Below are 19,211 nucleotides of genomic sequence, written 5' to 3'. Positions count from 1 at the left end.
ACCACTAGTATCTATATCAGTATTCAGAGCTGGAGAGCAAACAATGGCATGTGCCTCAACGCAGCCAAAACTGAACTATTGATTTTTCGCTCCACCCAGGCACGTGCAAAATTGGAAGGTGCTTACTCGAGCTTTGACATTCCGAAACAGCCCATTAATGTTGTCTCAAAAGTTAAGACTCTGGGAGTCATTTTGGAAGCTTCACTGAGTTCAGAAGCCCAGGTCCAACACACTATTAACAAGGCACATTGGGTCCCTCGAAGAGGACACATTGCCGAGCATCGTAGAGGTCTGCACTGGCCTTCAGTGGCAGCCAGGGCATGCTTCAAAGTCTGCACCATTGTGCATAAGTGCCTCTACGGTCAGGCGCCTTCCTATCTCCAGGACAAAATTAGGGTTCATTGCCCTAAGAGAGTAACCAGATCCAGTGAGCTTGTTTGCCTGGCCATTCCGAAGAGCAGGCAAGTGAGGGGTTCTGGGAAAATCATTTAAGGTACAGGCGGCACATCTGTGGAATAGTCTCCCAAAATATCTTGCTGCGGAAAAAAACCTTCCAGCTATCAGGAAAAGGCTGAAGACAGTTCCTTTTGAGTAATTTCCTTTCCACAAGTTTCTTTCCCATCTTCCTCTGTCTTAGCGCCCTGATGCCTGCGGCCTTTCAGTGCATTATAAATACAGAAATAAATAAATAAATGTCACATTCTTTCTCACACTTATGGCTGTCAAAACGCATCTTGTTTTTCCACTGCAACTCCAGCAATTTTTCATGAATCTGCCCCACATCTAGTGGAGACAGTACTGCTCCAGCTAAATGACTTATACACACAGGTAGCAACTTCAATACTGCTTTCCTTCCCTCAGTAATTCAAAGGGTAAAATTGGGGTGGGGGTGTGGTACAATATGCCTGCAGCATGCCATTTATAGCTCTGTGAACGTGCATGCGATTTGCCATAGGCAATGTAATGCATGACATGATTATCCTATTTGCTCTCCCTACCAACCTGTTAGCCTGAAGATGATATAGAGCAGTTCTCCAACTTTTTATACCCAACTCATTAATGAACAATTGAATCTCTCTGAACGTAACTGCATGTCATTATCCTTTACTAACATTTCAGGAGTACCCTCTCCCAAACAAGTCACTTAAACATTCAGTCGCACTAGCAGTGATCAGTACTTCATCAATTCTTCCTGAAGCCACCAAGAATTGTAGTCTATAACAATTAGCGCATATCGCTCATCTGGCTTCAGTCTATGTATGGGTACTATAAAATCTACTGCTATTTTGATCCAGGTTGTTTCAGGCCAATCAACAATTTGGAATGGTACACAGTACCCAATCCACACGCACTTGCATCTACCGTCATTACACAAGGTATGCCTTCTCGGAACACTTCCATTAATGGAGCTTGCACAATGCACCCTTTAATTCTTTTGGCACACTTCTCTCTCACCATTTGTACTTCACCCCTTTGCATAACAACTCTCTCAAAGGCATTACCGATGTGCCATAACCAGGAGCAAAAGGGGCATAATACTCACTTAATCCCATAAAAGATAGCAACTCCTCTATGTCTGGGGGCCTTGGTGTTTGCTTAATGGCCGTAACCAAACTTCAGCCCCTTCAGCTGAGATCACATGACCCATATGCTCCACTGTTGCTTTTAACAACATACACTTTCTCTTCTGTAGCATCATCCCCCTTTCTTCCAATTTCTTTAAGACTTCACTCAAAATCATGTTGTGTTCTTCCTCATTATGTCCTAAAACTAGTAAAACATATTGGAAAGCTACCGCCTCCTTCATGTCCTTGAATATCTCATTCATCACTCTCTGAAACATTGGTGAAGCGCATGCCAGTCCAAATGACATCTGACTGAACTGAAATGCCTCTTCAGGTGTTACAAAAGCAGTCAGTAGTATGAGTCAGGGTGTAATAACAGTCAGTAGCCTAGAGGCAGGGTGTAATAACAGTCAGTAGCCTATAGTCATGGTGTAATATGTTCTGGTGGTAGGCTGCTCTCAAGTCAAGTGTTGAAAAATATTTAGCATTTGCCATCTTAGTTAACAAATCTTCCAGCTTTGGCAACGGATGACAGTCCACTAAGATTGCTACATTCAGCCCTCTTAGGTCCACACACAACCAAATGTCTCTAATTGTCTTCCTTGCCACCACTACTGGTGATAACCACATTGACGACTCAATTGATTCAATTGTCTGCTCCTTCTCTATACGGTTCACATGATCTGCAAATTCTTCGTGCATGCTAAAAGGCACCGCACACGCTCCTTGCTTCGTTGGCACTACACCTTGCTTCAATTTGGGGAGGAAGGATAGCTCAGGGGCAACACATTTGTCTTGGAAACAAGACAACGCGGCACAACACAGGTTTGAATCCCAATCCCACGCTTAGAAACCACTCGCTGGTATAAAGCGTCTTATAAATTGACAATAACATTTTAAAATAAATTAATTAAATCTAATACGATGTACAAAACCCTGTAGACTTCTGCACATGTCTTCAAAAAGAGGTTTGTGAGCCTGCAAGATCCTTTCTAAATCAGAAATCTGAGTCACTGATGATACTTGCTCTTCACTGCATGGACCCAAGACCACCTTCAACCAGACTTATGATCCCCATCTCAGCACATTTATCCCCTTACCACGTAAATGTTGTCCTCTGCGAATCGTCCATAAAATTCCAACTCTCTGTGAAAATATCCTTAATAAGTTATCCTCTCAACTTTAAACTGTGCAGAGCTAATAGATGCTTTCATCCATCTTTTGTGACCAAACAAATGACTGTATGGGCTTCATTATAAGTATGCCAGTCTGGAAACAACAGTGCTGGTAAGATTACCAGCACCATTGTTTCTGGACTGGAACACTACAGTTCTGCAGTGCGGGTGCCCTTCTGCCCGGCAGGTCAGACCTGCCGGGCGGGACAACACCGACCCGCAGAGTTTTCACAGGAGCACCGACACTGTTATCAACAGTGCCGGTGCTTCCATGTCCCAATTCCCATATAGGACTCTATGGGAATTGGGGCTATCGAAATTGCTGGCGCCTGACTTCCTGGCCGCCGGACTTGGAATAGCCTGGTGGCACTGGGAAGTCAGTTGCCGGTAATATTTTATGGGTTTGGCAGCAACCTGCCGGTAGCACCAGCAGGGTTACGGCCGGAACCATAATGAGGCCCTCCTCTTTAGATAAAATACTCATGCTATACATTTTGACATTACATTGTGGTAAACTTCCTTTTTCTTCACCCCTTGCACTGATTCAAATATTAACACTATGTTTTCTGTGTTCCTGTTTCCTTCCGTTTCATCTTCCACTGCAAAATTCACTTGGCTTTCTCTGACCAGGTGACATGTCTTTGGAAAATGGCCTATGCATGTACATATGCTACATTTCTTGCCCACTGCCAGATATATCCTATTGGATGTTGTGTGTCCAATGCCACCACATTGGTAGCGTGTCCTGGTGTTGCGCATGACACCCCTCCTCCTCTTATCTCGCCATTTCGTCCTCTGTTTGCTGGTGCTCATGCTGCTTTCTTATTTACACATGAACATAATGGGGTTTCACCACTTTGTCCTTTGGCACCTCCATACTTTCTGCCATATGCACTGCCTGGTCCAGTATCAAATCCCTACAGCTCCGTAATCTTTCCTGTATCGTTTTGCTGTTGCATTGCACGACTATTTGGTCTCTTATGTGCTGACCAAATTCGCAGTCCACAGCCAATATTCGTAACCAAGCCCCATATTTCTCAAATGGCTCATCCACACCTCGTCGCCGAATGTAAACCTAGTGCGTGTCTGGTATGGCATTTGTCTGCATAGCACAATGCCTTTGTAGCCTCATAATAGCCTCTTCATGTTTAATGGTCTGCGACCATCTAATTCTACCCTGTGCTGGTGATGAAAAACTGTTTGCCTTTCCAAGCACAGTGTTAATCTTATTTATTATATACAGGAGAAACGATGCTCTTTTGATCACAAAAGAACATACAATAGGTAAGAAATCAGATTTGACGGGAAGCAGGGAGCTTCTTACAATGGGGTGAGTTTGAGGGACATTCTGACCATGTAGTGGAGGGGAGAAATGGAACAGTTATCGGGGATAATACATAAGTGCATATTGTGAGGAATCTCTCGATCTCGTCGCTTCTCCCCTAGAAGGGGACCCTTCTCGTGGGGCTAGGGAGGTGACGCCGCTCCCCGAATGTCCCCCTGGGGGTGTTACTCAGTGAGAGGATCCCATGAGAGGGGGTCCCTTCTAAGGGAGAGGTGAAGACTATTGAGGGAGAATGTTGTATGTTAACCACCATGCCTCCAGACACTGTTGATCGAATGGTATGAATAGGGCCCAAGCCCCCACCCCCCTCTGTCTCCTCTTTCTTCTACTACTTACCTCATACACGGCAGCCCTGTATATCATGTAGATGATACTGTGACGAGGAAGAGTGAGTATGGAGGACTACAAAACTACTGACATGAGGAAGAGCAGGGCAGTGACAAGCCCTACGCTCAACCAATACAAAGATGCTAGCTATCTGAGGCTCGAGAGTAAAGCTGCCATAAAATCTGATGAAAGACTCTCCTCAGTATCAGAGTCTGACACCAGGTGGGGAGTGAAGCCGTACAGAGAGGACACGCTGCAGACCCGAACGCCTGGGAAGGCAGGTACCGGGACGGCAGAGAAAAGCCAAGGCTTACCCGAACGCTGAGGAACCCAATGACCGGTGGCAGAAAGGGAGCCATCCGAGTGGTCCTGGCGACACCCGATGTGTGGAGTGAAGCCAGCGTGGCGGAGCCGCAGAAAGCCAAGAGCAGACCACGAGAGCACAGGGGAAGCCGGAGAAGCTAACTGGTGTGGGCGAGCACCGGAACACTTCTGGACCAAGTTGGAAGGTATGTGGAGGAGGTCTGGGGAGGCACTGGGAGACCCCAGAGACTCTGGTTGGGAGGAAGTGCAGAACCATTTTCCTAGTCCCAGTGGGTCTAAACAGAGAGATCAAATAATGACATATTGGGTGAGAGAACACCACAGAGAGAGCCAGAGAGTGCCCTGGAGGGATAGTGAACCGGGCCTAAGTACGAGACTTATCTCTTAGTTCTAGAGACGGATATGGTTCTTCCTTATATTGTGTTAAATGAAAGACTGGACCAACAAGCATGCCACCTTTGTCTCCCACATCTACTTCTGCACCCTTACACTACATAGATTAAGAACAACCAACATTGGACATTTTTATGTGCAGGTAGGCGGTACGGACAGCTGTGCTTGCGATGCAACCATGATGGATTAAGTGCTCTAGTGGAGGCGGAGGGAGTGAGGGTCAGAGGTAGTTTAGAGGCGAGGGAACATGTTCGCAAGCAGGCAGATGAGAGGTAGGTTAAGAGGCTAACTCGGAGGCGAGGCGGTTTGCTTTTAATTTGGTTTTAATCAGATCTGTGTGGACTGTTTCTCAGATGTGTGGGGGTGAGAATTCCATGCAAGTGGAGCAAGAAGAGATTGGGAAGGGAAGTGAGAGGAAGCACAGGGAGGGGGGGAGCCCCAAGGTTAGTCGAGGAGGCAGAGCAGAGATTCCGAGAAGGCTTGTAGAGAGGATAGAGGCGATGGATACTGTGGTGCCCTACCGTGCATTTATTAACAACGTACCTTTCTTCTCAGGTTTGTGAGTTCCTCCATCTCGGGCCGCTAAATGTCTCGACTCCCCTGATCCACACCCCCATTTTACAGGAGCCTTGCCGGGTGTTGCCAAAAACGGTGGTGGTGTTTGGGCTTTCTCATGGCTGGTAATTGTGACAATTTTGCATTCGATCCTTTTCTATGGTCAGAGGTCGCCCTCGTGTGCCCAATGTCAGCAATACACACGGCGCAGTCCTTTTCCTCTCTTCTTTTTATATTTTACTTCAAAACGGCAATCCGAGCATGCACCACCCCCGCCAGCTTACTTCAGTTCCGGGTGGATGGGATCCTCTGGACCGTCAGCACACCCAGCCCAACCTGCTTCTGCTTGCACAGGCCCACACACGATGTGGCCCCTCATCGCCACAATGCAGCGAGAAGAAGCGACAAACGAGGGCTCTGCTGTAGACGCCTTTATTAGGGCTAATGATCAGGGCAGCCACCACTGTCACCACATGCCCCCCCCCGCTCCCAAGGTCCTAGAGTTCCAGGTCGCGCGGCACGATAGTTGCTTCTCTTGGAACCTCTATACGATTAGATGAACAGGAGGAGACCAATCCTTTCCACCACGGGGCGCTCGTTTTGATATCCTTGATGAACGAGAACATCGGCCAGGTGGAGAAGGTTGTGGAAGGTGGGAGCGTTGGAGGGGGACAGCACATACAGTCATGACAGTGATCTTACAGTATATACTGGTTTGTGTGTGAGGTTTACGGGGAGGGGTGCTGCTGTAGGACGCACGCGCTCCTTCCAGAGTGTGAAGGTGCTTTTATAGCCCTGAACTATTCTTATGCTCTTGATTGTAGAAGGGATGTAATCCCAGTGGTAAGGGCAATGGGGGAATCAATGAACGGAAGCCTGGACAAGCATGGCAGAGAGTGTCTCTATTGACTCTCCTGCCCTTCTGCATCTCTATTGGCTCCCCTGCCCTTCTGCATCTCTATTGGCTCCCTTGCCCTTCTGCGTCTCTATTGGCTCCCTTGCCCTTCTGTGTCTCTATTGACTCCCCTGCCCTTCTGCGTCTCTATTGGCTCCCTTGCCCTTCTGTGTCTCTATTGACTCCCCTGCCCTTCTGCGTCTCTATTGGCTCCCTTGCCCTTCTGCGTCTCTATTGGCTCCCCTGCCCTTCTGCGTCTCTATTGGCTTCCTTAGCCTTCTGCGTCTCTATTGGCTCCCCTGCCCTTCTGCGTCTCTATTGGCTTCCTTAGCCTTCTGCGTCTCTATTGGCTCCCCTGCCCTTCTGCATCACTATTGGCTCCCCTGCCCTTCTGCATCACTATTGGCTCCCTTGCCCTTCTGCATATCTATTGGCTCCCCTGCCCTTCTGCGTCTCTATTGGCTCCCCTGCCCTTCTGCGTCTCTATTGGCTCCCCTTCCCTTCTGCGTCTCTATTGGCTCCCCTGCCTTTCTGCGTCTCTATTGGCTCCCCTGCCCTTCTGCGTCTCTATTGGCTTCCCGTCATCTCCATTTCCGGGTTTTGTGCACTGTCCACCAGGCCTACTTTACCAATGGCTCTTCTTATATAATCCCTAAACTCTCCAAATGTGAACCTCCCCTTGCAAGCGCAGATATGATAAAGACCGAGTTTCCCCTGAAAGTCCCTGTTCAGTTTGTGGCCCTGAGCTCTGGAATGCACTACTCCTCTGTGTGTACTCCCAGGGCAGCCATCTTTCCTTCCCTTGTCTCCGGAAGATCTGCCTGTTCCCTCATCTGGTCACATTCTCCCTGTTCCATCTTCAGGGGTAGTCAGTGCTGAGAGACCTTTTGGATGTAGTGCAGACAGGATACATGATGCGGAGCAGTGGGGAGGTTCTGGAAGCTAGGAGATGCATGGTACAGGTTTGAGGTGAGTTTAGATGGCACAAATAAGACGGACATTGAGAAATCCATTTAGGTGAGACGAAGGGGAAGGAGAACAAGGTGTGAGAATAATCCGATAATGGGGGACAGAGACCAAAGAAGGAGCTGAGCTTGCAATGGGAGGAAGACTGATGAGGAGAGGACCAAAGTGTCATCCCTGTGGCTGGAGCGGCTACTACTTGGCGAGAGGTGACTTAGGAAATTCCTATGTTCCAGTAGCTGGACAACCTGGATCTAGGCTAGAGGTGTTGCAGGGGAGGAGATGAACAAAAGGCTTGCTGCAAGACAGGATGCGTGCAGCAGATACCTACGGGTCTGGCGCATGCTCTAAATAAACAAACAAACAATGGTTTATATATATCTAACACAGAGGCTGGAAAAAGTCCTCTATATCCGTCACAGAGGGGCTGTAACAACATAGGGATATGTCTCAAAATAACAGGTTCAAGAAAAATACAATCAAGTGACAGAGGGGTTTGAGCCTAGTCTAAGATGGGACAGTGCTTCTGGAGCTCCATAGTCTACAACTGCTCGTGGTCAGGGTTAACTCAAGCAGGACGGTTCCCACAAAGTCACTCGCATCAAAGATTCCAGGGCCCTTGCTTAGTAGCATGTGTCACGTTTGCTGCTCCTGGACTTGGAGGCTTCTGACCGGTGCAGCGCCCACCGTCTCCATGCAAATATTGACCACCATTCCTCTACAGTTGTCCTGGATAGATTGCAGGCCATATAATTATTGTCCCACGCCTCGAGTCAAGGGTGTTCGCAGGCTCGTGGGAGCCCACCACATGCTCTGTCCTCCTGGCTCTGTTCTCCTGGTTCTGGACTCAGGCTAATGCCTTCAGTGCGCCACAGCATGGTTCCTCCCTTGCTGAATCCAAGAGGGAACGGTGTGAACGCATGATGGCCCCTTTCTCTCTTGTTTCTCTTCTAACACAAGTTTTCAGGATTATCAAGCCTTCCCCATTCATCCAGTGAACTTAGCCCACATTTAGGCCTGCACTTCCATTCCCTCAACTCTGGCCTTCACACTGGCCAGATTCTGGGCCAGGTCTCTCTATTGGTCACGGCCCGGGTCCTTTCATGCCAGGAGGATCTTTCTCAGTCATCACCTATCCCCTTCGCGCCCTTCATTGCCTTACTATTGTATCACTCTGTTGGGTCATAATTCAATTCATTGGCCTCCTAAATATTGTTCTTTTTTTCCTTTGTAGTTTTTGTTATTTCCCTTTTTTTGTGGTCTTCGGAACCTTTAGAGAAGTCCCTCTGCCACCTCCACCCTTTATGCCACGTTGTCCTATTGTAGCCCACATGGATGCTGGGTTAGAGGGGCTTGTTATGCAACCTGGTTTGGCCCCAGGGTCCGAGGACCATCCTAGACTCATGCTTTTGGAGAAGGCTGGTGGTAGCTGAAGTTTAGTTTCAGCTCCACTATGAGGGCAGCCTGTTGGACCGCTTTGGAAGCCCAATGTGGCAGTATGGTGGCCCTTTCTGTATTCATGCATATCTGTTAGTCCTATTCGCTGCCATTTTGTGTTGGTCCAGCCCTCCTTTTGCACATATCTCTGAGCCTAGCCCTGGACCCTCGGAAGTGGTTTGAACTGATCATGATCTCTTGCCCTAGATGTCTCGTGCTGGGGCATTTTTTACCCTCTTCCCGTTTTTTCTCTAGTATTGTAAGTGCATTTTTTCCTACCTTTTGATGGGCTCCTGGGCAGGAAGGTATTAATGCATTTTCTTCCTCTAGGTACTAAATGCAGTATATGGTGTGCATGGTTTCATGAACTCTAAGCATTGGCGATCTGGGGAATTACTGTGATCGTTCCTGTATTGGGTTCAGCTAATGACTACACACATGTATCTTTATTATCGTCCAGGACTCCCTTTCTCCCTGCTTCTAATCCGTATATGTCCTGTGCCTGCCATCAGGTCATGGTGTGGGAATGGTCTATATTGTGGAATAATGGCCTGCCACAAAGTTATCGCTCGAGGCAATAACGATCTCCACGTGCTAATGTGTTATGTGTAACCGGCGATAGTACTTATTTGACCTTATAAGGAATTCATGTTATTTTATTATGGTGTTTATTTTTCAGTTATCTGGATTCTCTGGTGAAACTATGAGGAAAGCTGCACTCCCCTATCAGCCTCAGCTTGGCTGCTCTGACACTGCTACCAAATTAGAGAGATTCGACTTTCTTTTGTTTGGAAACGTAGTCTTGCTTTAAGTTAGGTGGTTTCACGTCCGACACCAGACAGCTGTAGAAAAACCTTCCTAACACACTTTCACCTCTTCTCTCTGCCACCATCATCCCTTCCATCACACCACTCCGCTCGTCCCCCACCCCTCACACTTTGTGGCTTACTCGCCCTCCATCACTCGGTCCTTCCAGCGGGCACAACTCCCTGGTGGTCTGAGGGGGCTTTAGACTCGGGTCTTTTGGTTGTAGTCCAGATAGAAGCTCAAGGGCTACAACGAAAAGTCTAGCTAGCCCCCAGTCCCAACAGTCCCAAAATGAGTGTAGCTCCGGATCTTTTCCAGACCTAGCAACACACCTGCTCCCACCCCTCAGTGTAAACTCAGCTCCTCTTTATTCTCTGGGCCACGTGGACAATGGGACACGTGGGGCCAGTCGGCTGGGTGCACGCGATTGGCCCGTATCACCATTACACTCCTGTTTAACCACTCCAGGCAATCTATCCATCTGGAGCCAGGTGAGCGCTCACGGCTTCCACGCGGATGTGCTTCCGGGTTCGGCGCCCCGGAACGCTTCCTTTCTTCCTTCACTCACTTGATAAAGGCCAGGGAGTGTGTGAGCACTTTCACTGGCACCCTGGCGGCCAGTGTGTGCCAGTGTTTACTGCTAACGGAAGTCTTTGCTAGGCTTCTGCTGAGTCGCCTACTCCCAATGTCCCTCCTGCTTTTCGGGGTTTCAGTCTTCCCTTCCACGAGACCTCTGCTTCTCTGTTTTTACTGTGTTTCAAGGACCAATCCTTTAGCAGTAATGCAATGCTTAGAGTGCTACTTATTTTAGAGGGGTGGAGGGGGATGGAGTGGTGGGGCCAATTCTCTGGTTGGACAGTAGTGGGGTGTAGATTTGGACAAGAGATTTTGGGAACTGCACACAGTCATCCTCTCACCGCTCAGCACATTGGGAGCGTAGGTTTAATCCCCACCCCCATCACAGCCTACTAGCAATACTCTGGTCTGTGCACTAAAGAAGTACTCGGGAGAATGTGTGCTACAAGTACCTGAGACAACTTGGATAATGTTCATATAAGGAACAAGTTACTTACCTGTAACTGTTGTTCTCCAGCATGGGTCTGGCATGGATTCACATGCTCATGAATATTCCCCGTCGTCAGGCTGGGAATCCTCGGTAAAGAAAAAACCAGTATCAGTTTCGTTTCTGATCTGTCTTTCGTAGTAATAACCAATCACTGGTCTCTGCGTCATACTGACCACAGCCAATGACTGCCCTCTACCTAAGCACCGCCTCTGGCAGCCATCTTCAGATTTGGAAGCACGTAAAGTGGCAGTATGACCAAGTGAAGAGCCGCAGAGGGGTAGGCGGGAGGGTTCGCATGTGAATCCATGCCAGACCCATGCTGGAGAACAACAGTTACAGGTAAGTAACTTGTTCCTTCTCCAGCATGGGGTCTGGCATGGATTCACATGCTCATGAATAAAGAATACATAGCAGTACACACATGCACAACCACGGGAGGTGGCAAAGGCTCAACATTAAGCATCACATCAACTCAACATTAAGCATCTTACCTCCTCACCAGGCTCACCTCAGGCGAACAGGTTGCGCAGCACTGCTTGGCCGACCCTGGACTCCTCCCTGGAATCCCGGTCGACGCAGTAGAATTTCGTGAAGGTGTGCGTCAACCTCCACGTAGCAGCCCTGCATATGTCCAGCAGGGGCACACCAGATAGGAACGCCATGGTAGCTGCGATCGCTCTGGTGGAATGGGCTCTCGGACGGCCAGGCAGCGGTCGGTTTGCCAACCGGTGACAGCACATGATACAGCCGGAGAGCCATCTGGAGATGGAAGCCTTCGAGAGAGCCTTCCCCTGATTGACAGGTCCAAAGTTCACAAAGAGTTGTGACGTCTTCCGAAAACCCTTCGTGCGGTCCACGTAGAACTTCAGCGCTCTAGCTACATCCAGCGAGTGCAAAGTCCTCTCAGCCGGCGACGAAGGCGACGGGAAGAACACAGGTAACACCAAGGGTTCGTTGAGATGGAAGTCCGACGGTACCTTGGGCATGAAGGAGGGGTGCGTCCTGAGCACTACCCTCGTGTCGTGGAAAGTCAAGTACGGAGAATCCCAGGTCCGTGAGGAGTTGGACGGTCCTTGCCGTGTGGACCACGGCGAGCTCCCTCGTCTTGGCGCGGATGAGCCAGTCGTCCAGGTAGGGGTAGACGTGGATCCCCTCGCGGCGCAGCTGCGCCGCCACCGGTGCAAGGCACTTGGTGAATACCCTGGGTGCCGACCGTAGTCCGAAGGGAAGGGCTTTGAACTGGTAATGACGCCCTTGGACCACGAATCTGAGGAATTTGCGGTGCCCCTTTAGGATGGGAATGTGGAAGTAGGCATCCTCCAAATCCAATGACGATAGGAAGTCTCCTTCCTCCAGCTGACCCAGGACGTGCTGGAGGGTGACCATCCGGAACTTCTGCGCCTTGATGAACTTGTTCAGACGTCGCAGGTCCAGGATGGGGCGCCATCCTCCCGTCTTCTTCTTCACGAGGAAGTATCTCGAGTAGACTCCGGAGCCCCGAAGCCTCTTTGGGACGAGTTCGATGGCGCCCTTTCTGAGCATCGCCTTTACCTCCAGGAGAAGTTGAGGGACGTGAAGTTCTTTCCTGGCCACGGGGGGGACGCGCGGGCACCTTCTTTGAAACTCGAGCGCGTGGCCCCGCGCCAGGGCGTCCAGCACCCAACGGTCGGTGGAGATGGACTCCCACACGCTGACGAAGCCCGCCAGCCGGCCTCCCACCGGGGTGCTTCGGTGGGGGCCCGACCCCAAGGCCGGTTCAATCCTGCTTGGACGCGGCCTTGCCGCCTTGACCTCCTTGGCGACGACGGCGGGGTCCGCTAGACTTGCCTCGTCCTCTGTAGGCCTCTTGCGACGACGAGCGGGCCGCTTGACGGTAGGAAGCGAAACCGCCGCCGGAACCTTTGGAGGCGCCCTTGCCTCCGCCGCTCCGAAAGGGCGTCCGTCGTTGCAGGACTCCAAGGGCCCGGGCCGTCTCAGTATCCGCCTTGATGGCCTGAAGGGAATCGTCCACTGTCTTCCCAAACAGGTTGTTCCCGTCGAAGGGCATGTCCAGGACTCTGGTCTGGACGTCCTGCCGGAAGTCCGTAGCTTTGAGCCATCCACGACGTCGAAGGCAAACACCGTTGCCCAGCTGGCGGAATCCAGTGTCGGCGATGTCCGTCGCCACGGTGATGGCGTGGTCCGAGGCCACCTCACCTTCCTGCAGGATCTCAAGGGCCTCCGCCCTCTTGTCGTCCGGCAGAAAATCCAGCAGAGGAGCCATCTTGTACCAGAGCTCCCTGTCGTAGCGGGCCACGATAGCCAAGGCGTTGGCCGCCTTAATCGTCGTCGCTGCCGACGAGATGACTCTACGCCCCATAGTATCCAATTTCTTTCCCTCGCCGTCCGGCGGGGAAGTCGATGTGGAGGCCGCACCCCCCCCGCTTTCTTCCTGGCTGCCGCGGAGACGACGGAGTCCGGGGTAGGCTGCGCCCGGAGGCATAGGGGGGCCGTGTCCGGGACCCGGTACTTTTTCTCGTACCGGTCTCTTCTAGCTGGCGTCGTGGAAGGGTTCTTGAGGAGGGAAAGGCCCTCATCCCAAATGTCGTCCAACAGAGGCACTGCGAGGACCGTCTTCCTCTTGGCCTCGCGCCGCTGATAAAGGAAGCCTTCCTTTTTCTTCTCCTCAGGGCAGAGTTGGAAAAGCTCGGAAGCCCTGGAGATCATGGAGTGGAAAGATCCGATCTCGTCGGGCGGAGAGGCCCTGGTGGGAGGCGACGACGGAAAATCCTCGTCGTATGCCTCGTCGTCCGTACCCGTCGCTGCCGTGTCAGTCCCCGTATCATCCCCTCGGGTGGACGGGGAGGAGGGCTGGAAGGGGCGCGACGGTTGAAAAGGAGGTGGTGGATGGATCCTTCTTTTCTTGGTAGGGGGAACACCAGAAGGTCCCGGTTCTGGATCCCCCGACGGGAGAGGTTCCTCCGTCGGTAACGGTAGCCTCGTCCTTATCTCGGAGCATAAGGACTGTATGGCCAACAAAATGGCCGCCGAGTTGTCTTGCGGCGCTGGCAGAGGGGAATCCGACGGGCGAGCAGGGGCCCCGTCGGTATCCTCGACGATGTCGTCGTCGTCACCTGCGTCGGGGTCCATTCCGACGGGCTGGCCTTCTTCCACGCCTAGGCCGTGGCTTAAGACCTCGATCAGTTCCTCTTCTGAGGTTGAGGCCGACTCTACGACGACGCCCTGCCCCCCCTTCTTCTTCCCCACGGAGGGTTTCACGGGGGTCCTATCGATGGGCACAAAGGAAGACTCCCTCCGAGGAGGCAGGGAGATTCTGGGCCCTGAGGTCGCCACCACTGGTGCAGCCACCACAGGCTGAGCCAGGGCCGCCGCGACCGTTTCGATAGAGGGCTTGGTCGGATGGATCAAGGCCTTCACCACCTTAGGTGCGCTCACCGCCTTATCCTTGAGGGAGGGGGCACTGCCACGCTCCTCCTCTGCCTTAGAGCTCGACCGGGGCCTCTCCAGGAGCTTCGCCGGGTGCTCGGCCTTCCTCTTACCCGACCCAGAGCGTTGGCTCGTGGTTGATGGTGCCGGGGAGGGTGCGCCCTGCCTGGCGCCCGCAGAGCCCGACCGTTCGGCGCTCCCGGTGCCAGCGGACTCGCGGTGCTTGGCCTTATGTTGGGCCCCCGTCGCCGGGGCGCCCTCAAAGGTCTTAGAAGACCGCTCGGATTTCTTCTTCTTCTCGCCAGACGGGCTCTTACCCTCCAGCCAGTTGGCGAGACGTTGATGGCGGTCCTTCATGGTCCGTTCCGACATGTTGCCGCAAAACGCACAGTCCTTCTCCACGTGCGTCTTGTCCTCATGAAGGCAGTAAAGGCAGAAAGAGTGTTCGTCCTCCTTGAAGACGTTCTGCAGCTGGCATCCAGGGCAGACCCTGAACAGCTTTCCGGGCGTCGAGCTTCCCTTCTCCTGGGCCATCTCCGAGACAGGGCCTGAGAAGCTTCTGGAGTCCTCCGAAGTGTAGCTCGACGAAATCTTCACCCTTGAGGGGCACAGATGAATCCGACACGGGTCCCCGTTGATCGGATGTAGGATCGGTGGAGCTTGAGGCTCTTTTGACCGAAAGAATCGAAGTTTTTGTAAAAAGCGCGAAAAAATAGCACTAACGCTCGAGAGCAATAGCACGAGGATCCCAACACATGAACGTGCGGTAAAAATCTGAAGATGGCTGCCAGAGGCGGTGCTTAGGTAGAGGGCAGTCATTGGCTGTGGTCAGTATGACGCAGAGACCAGTGATTGGTTATTACTACGAAAGACAGATCAGAAACGAAACTGATACTGGTTTTTTCTTTACCGAGGATTCCCAGCCTGACGACGGGGAATATTCATGAGCATGTGAATCCATGCCAGACCCCATGCTGGAGAATACTAACTTGTCATGTATGTGGCGCTTTACATACAACATTTGTATGTACAATTATTACCCAATCTAAATTGGTACTCATTTGAACGACCTTCCTGTTTTCATTAAATGTGCACTGCTCCTAGAGCGGTACGCATTTAATTTCAATAAGGCGGCTGCCACGCCTTGTGCCACCACATCAGCTCGGGGGGGGACCTTGAGAGACTCCCCTGAGCTGGCGTGGTGGGGAGCTAATGGGCGGCCCAGCTCTCGAGTGGTTTTAAATATGCGCGGGCATCCTTGCGCCATTGAAGGGTCTTAATGGACCATGGGCAGCAGACGCAGGGCCCAATGTCTGTCACAAAGAGCAAGTACGCTCTAAATGTAGTTTCAAATATATCTTGAAATCCAATTTGATGGACTTCCAGAGACTGTGGCATAGATCCTGCATCACAATGAATATATTTTATTGGCGAAAGCAGAAGGTGTCCACAGCATGACGGTCTCAATCACATTGCTGGGCGCTTTGCAATTTGGAAAAAGTATGGGAGCAGCTAGAGTATTCACCAGTAGGCGGGGGCGTTTTGAGTCATGGAATAATGGGTGAGGGTGACAGGCAGAGCCACAAGTAACCAGGAGTGGGATGGTTCTTGGAGACGAACCATGGAGTGGGATGGCTTTTAGCGGCTGGAGATCCAGAGAGGGATTGATAGGTTTTACCAAAACCAGTCGAGAGAGGATGGCAGCGGAAGAAAGCAATCCCAGGACGGATGCAGAGGCTCCTCCAGAGTGTCCACAAAGCCATCCACTTGGGCCACCTCTTGACTGAGCTTCTGGGAAATGGCCACCAGAGCCACACACAGCCAAACAGGCAGACCATCAGTCTTCGCATGCCATCAGCTTGGCTTCATGAAAGGTAGGATGGCTTGGGATTTCCCAAGGAGTGGGCAGTGCCATACCTAAGCTGTACAAGGGGTGCATGGAATCCTATCGGAACCATTTAAGTTAAAAAAGGGCACAAGACGGAGGTTCCCAGTCTCCTGTTCCTCCTGGCCATCAAACTGGCTGAAGGCATTAGGCAGGATGCTATTGGTCTAGGGAGCTGGAAAGAATATATTGTTATTCACAAAAGATGTGCTTCTATATATTTCTGAAATGAAGATTACGATGGCAGCTCTTGGGGAATCCCAAAGGTAACTGCTGGGACACAGCATGGAAGGAGGGGGAGGGGGGAATGGGAGCCACATCACTCTTCAAATATTGGGATGGTACCAACCTCACGAAAAGTCATTCAGATAATAAAACTGTGAAATATCCTGTCAAATTCCAAAACGATGAGGCTGAACCATTTAAAAAATAAAAAAGGTTACCCACAGATGGCACAATCCATTAAGACTTACCATCATCCGGAACGCAATGACATCCACCAAATGAATCTACTATCGGGGAGGCTCGGTCTATTTCAGTTTCTTGCCATAGCCCGGCCTAGGCGCGGTTATGAAGACCTAAACACTGCAATAGGGCTACTCATCGGGTACGGCAGAGGGCGGAAGTATACCAGGAAAACGGGGGGCGATTCGGCTGTCACAGACGTACTACTCAACTTTCAGGTGGCTCAATTCAACTATCTGTGTGGTTGAGGGAGAACCGCCGAAAAGCCAGAGTCAAAATGGTGGAGGGATGTGTAGTTTTTGTGGCAACCTTCACAGAACAGAAACAAGAGTATGGTCACAAGCCCTTGTGTTCATTTTAGTGGCTCTCATGAACGGGCGAAAAATTACCCAAAATGAGCAGCTAGAATCTTAACCCGGCGTAAGTTCACACTTGGTGCTTGATATAATCCTAGATGCAGAAATAATGGACTTCGCGCGGGCAAAGGGCCATGGATACGTCTGTCAAGTCCTTGGACCCTAGAACAGCTTGGACCCTAGAAATGGAATATCTCCATTTATGCAATGGAGTACACACTGTACAAGCAATGGGGCGACCGCTTTGACCCGGACCAACGTAACAACTGCAGGAGCAGGTAGATGGGTGGCTTCTCTCCCTCTCTTGGGTTGCGTCTGGTGGAGGCTTGGCTAGACCGTTCTGTTGCTTGTCTAGACTTCTGCATGCATAGGACAAACCTCTTGTCATCATGGTGAGATTCCCTGGAAGGTTTTAATAGCGAAAGCAAAATATGGGCGGCCCGAAGCAAGAGCCCATTGTGGTGGGTTTCCATGTCTTTCGCTTGAAAAATCTCACAACATGGAAACATTTTGGTATTTTTCCAATACGTCCCTGTCCCGCCTCCAAGTTCCTTGTTTCGGCCCCAGGGTTTGTGTTGCCTTCCTTTAGAAACTTGCATTGTCCTCTGTAAGACTGGGGCTAATTGACTCGAGTCAGTGTTCAAATGTGGTGGGGGGCAGCTTATGCCAATCAACACCGTCTCAGGTAGGCCCTGGCATTATTATGGCAGATATCTTTGGGTGTCTCCCTTTGATGCCTACCCACACGTGAGCCTGGGGCTCGAGGGTGGAACCTCGGGGTACACACAGAATCCTGGGGAGGTCCTGGGGACTAGTTCTTCGCTGGTGATTAGATCGGTTTGATGGTAGGCCGTCTGCTTACGGACTCTACCAATACTAGGGCTCTTCTACCTTGTACGATCAGCAGAACATGAAACCTTTTGTCTCCTTCTGCCATGGAATAGACTGCCCATGTTGCTACCTCGGGTAGTTGTTTTTCTTCAGAACACAGGCCACCTGGCTCGCTTGGTTCTCTCTTCTGCTCTGTGCCTTCCTCTGGAGTCCAATCTTCTTTGGGCTCTGGTTACAGCATTCCTATGTCCATGGGATCCTCTTTTCGTTGTAAGTGCAGATATTGGTGATGTGGACATGCTTCTCAAAGGCATAACCGCAAAGTCCCATCTCTGGACGAGGAACGATACTAGGTCTGACCCGGGCCTCTTGGGTGAGGAAATCTATCTTCTTCTCAGTTGGGGTTTGTAAAGGGCTCGATATCCGCACTGTAAGACTTCCTTACCCCGGGGCAGGAATTCCTAGAACCCACAGGGGGTTCTCGCTGGGACATAGCTTGCTGGTATGCAGTTGCCTTTTGGATGGCGTCGTCCAATCAGGGCTGGTGGAGCTGGTTTACCACCTTTTGTAAGTATGGGAGCACAGAGTTGGCAAACTGCTCCAGTATGAACATTTCCTTGGCTTCCTCAAAGGCCTTCATTCTTAGCCATTTGTTCATCAGGTCCTGGACTCTGTAGAGTAGCTGTCTCTGTGACTCACCCTAGCGTAGATGCACATTTCTCAACCACAGCTGGTAATGTTCTTGGGTCATGCCATATCCTTTCTTGAAAACGCCTTTTTATTTCATGAAATTGGTTGTTCCTGTTGGTGTTCAGGGCATGGAAAGCTTGCTGAGTCTTACCCGTAAGGAGTGGTGCTAAGTAACAAGCCCAACTGTCTACTTGCCACACAGCGGTCTCAGCTACTCTCTCAGAATGGATGAAAAAGGCTGCCAGGTCTTCTCGATGCCTCCGTTTTGGGAGCACTGTTGGTGTTACTGCTGGATGTCCATGTCTCTGTACCATCACAGCATGCCGGGCTGCCAGCATCTCTTGCTGCTGACGGTTCATTATGAGTTCACTCTCCACCACGGTCCTCAGTATGTCCTCCATGGTTGTCGCGGTCGGTTCCGTCCTTCTAGAGCTCTGGCTCCCCTTCCGCTGCTTGGACTGTACGAATGGGGCTCCAAAGTCTCCCCCCGCCTTGTCGATGAGAATGGGGTCTCCACTGATGAGACGGGTGTGCCAAGATTTCTTTAAGACCACCCCTGCTGGGTTGGATTTCTCTGGCCTTCTTGAGCATTCCCAGGCTTCCCTAGTCTGCTAGATTTGGACTTTTGTGCCATGGCTGCGTGTGCTCCGGGGTCTTCCATTTTAGTAAGGATTCTCTTGGATCCTGCTGACCTCCATGAGTTGCC

General features: G+C 51.0%; 2 protein-coding genes across 5 annotated transcripts in view; one reads left to right on the top strand and one right to left on the bottom strand.

Moving 5' to 3' along the window:
• The window catches only part of WDR54 (WD repeat domain 54), a 266,084-nt gene extending 259,377 nt beyond the window's left edge, over positions 1–6,707 (bottom strand). The window contains exon 1 of one of the 2 annotated variants that reach the window (XM_069632450.1): positions 5,673–6,707. In XM_069632450.1, coding sequence (XP_069488551.1) covers positions 5,673–5,702 — 30 coding nt within the window. In that variant the 5' untranslated portion in view covers positions 5,703–6,707. The remainder of the gene's footprint in view (positions 1–5,672) is intronic. The other variant, XM_069632451.1, reaches the window with a different exon arrangement.
• C6QH2orf81 (chromosome 6q C2orf81 homolog) overlaps positions 1–19,211 on the top strand; it is a 133,258-nt gene that overhangs the window by 90,064 nt on the left and 23,983 nt on the right. The gene's annotated exons all lie outside the window — the stretch shown is intronic.

The sequence above is a fragment of the Ambystoma mexicanum genome, chromosome 6q, assembly GCF_040938575.1.
Source record: "Ambystoma mexicanum isolate Mex_15411 chromosome 6q, UKY_AmexF1_1, whole genome shotgun sequence".
Taxonomy (NCBI): Eukaryota; Metazoa; Chordata; class Amphibia; order Caudata; family Ambystomatidae; genus Ambystoma; species Ambystoma mexicanum.
Note: the sequence above shows the minus strand (reverse complement) of the source record. Positions and strands in the feature narration are given on the sequence as shown.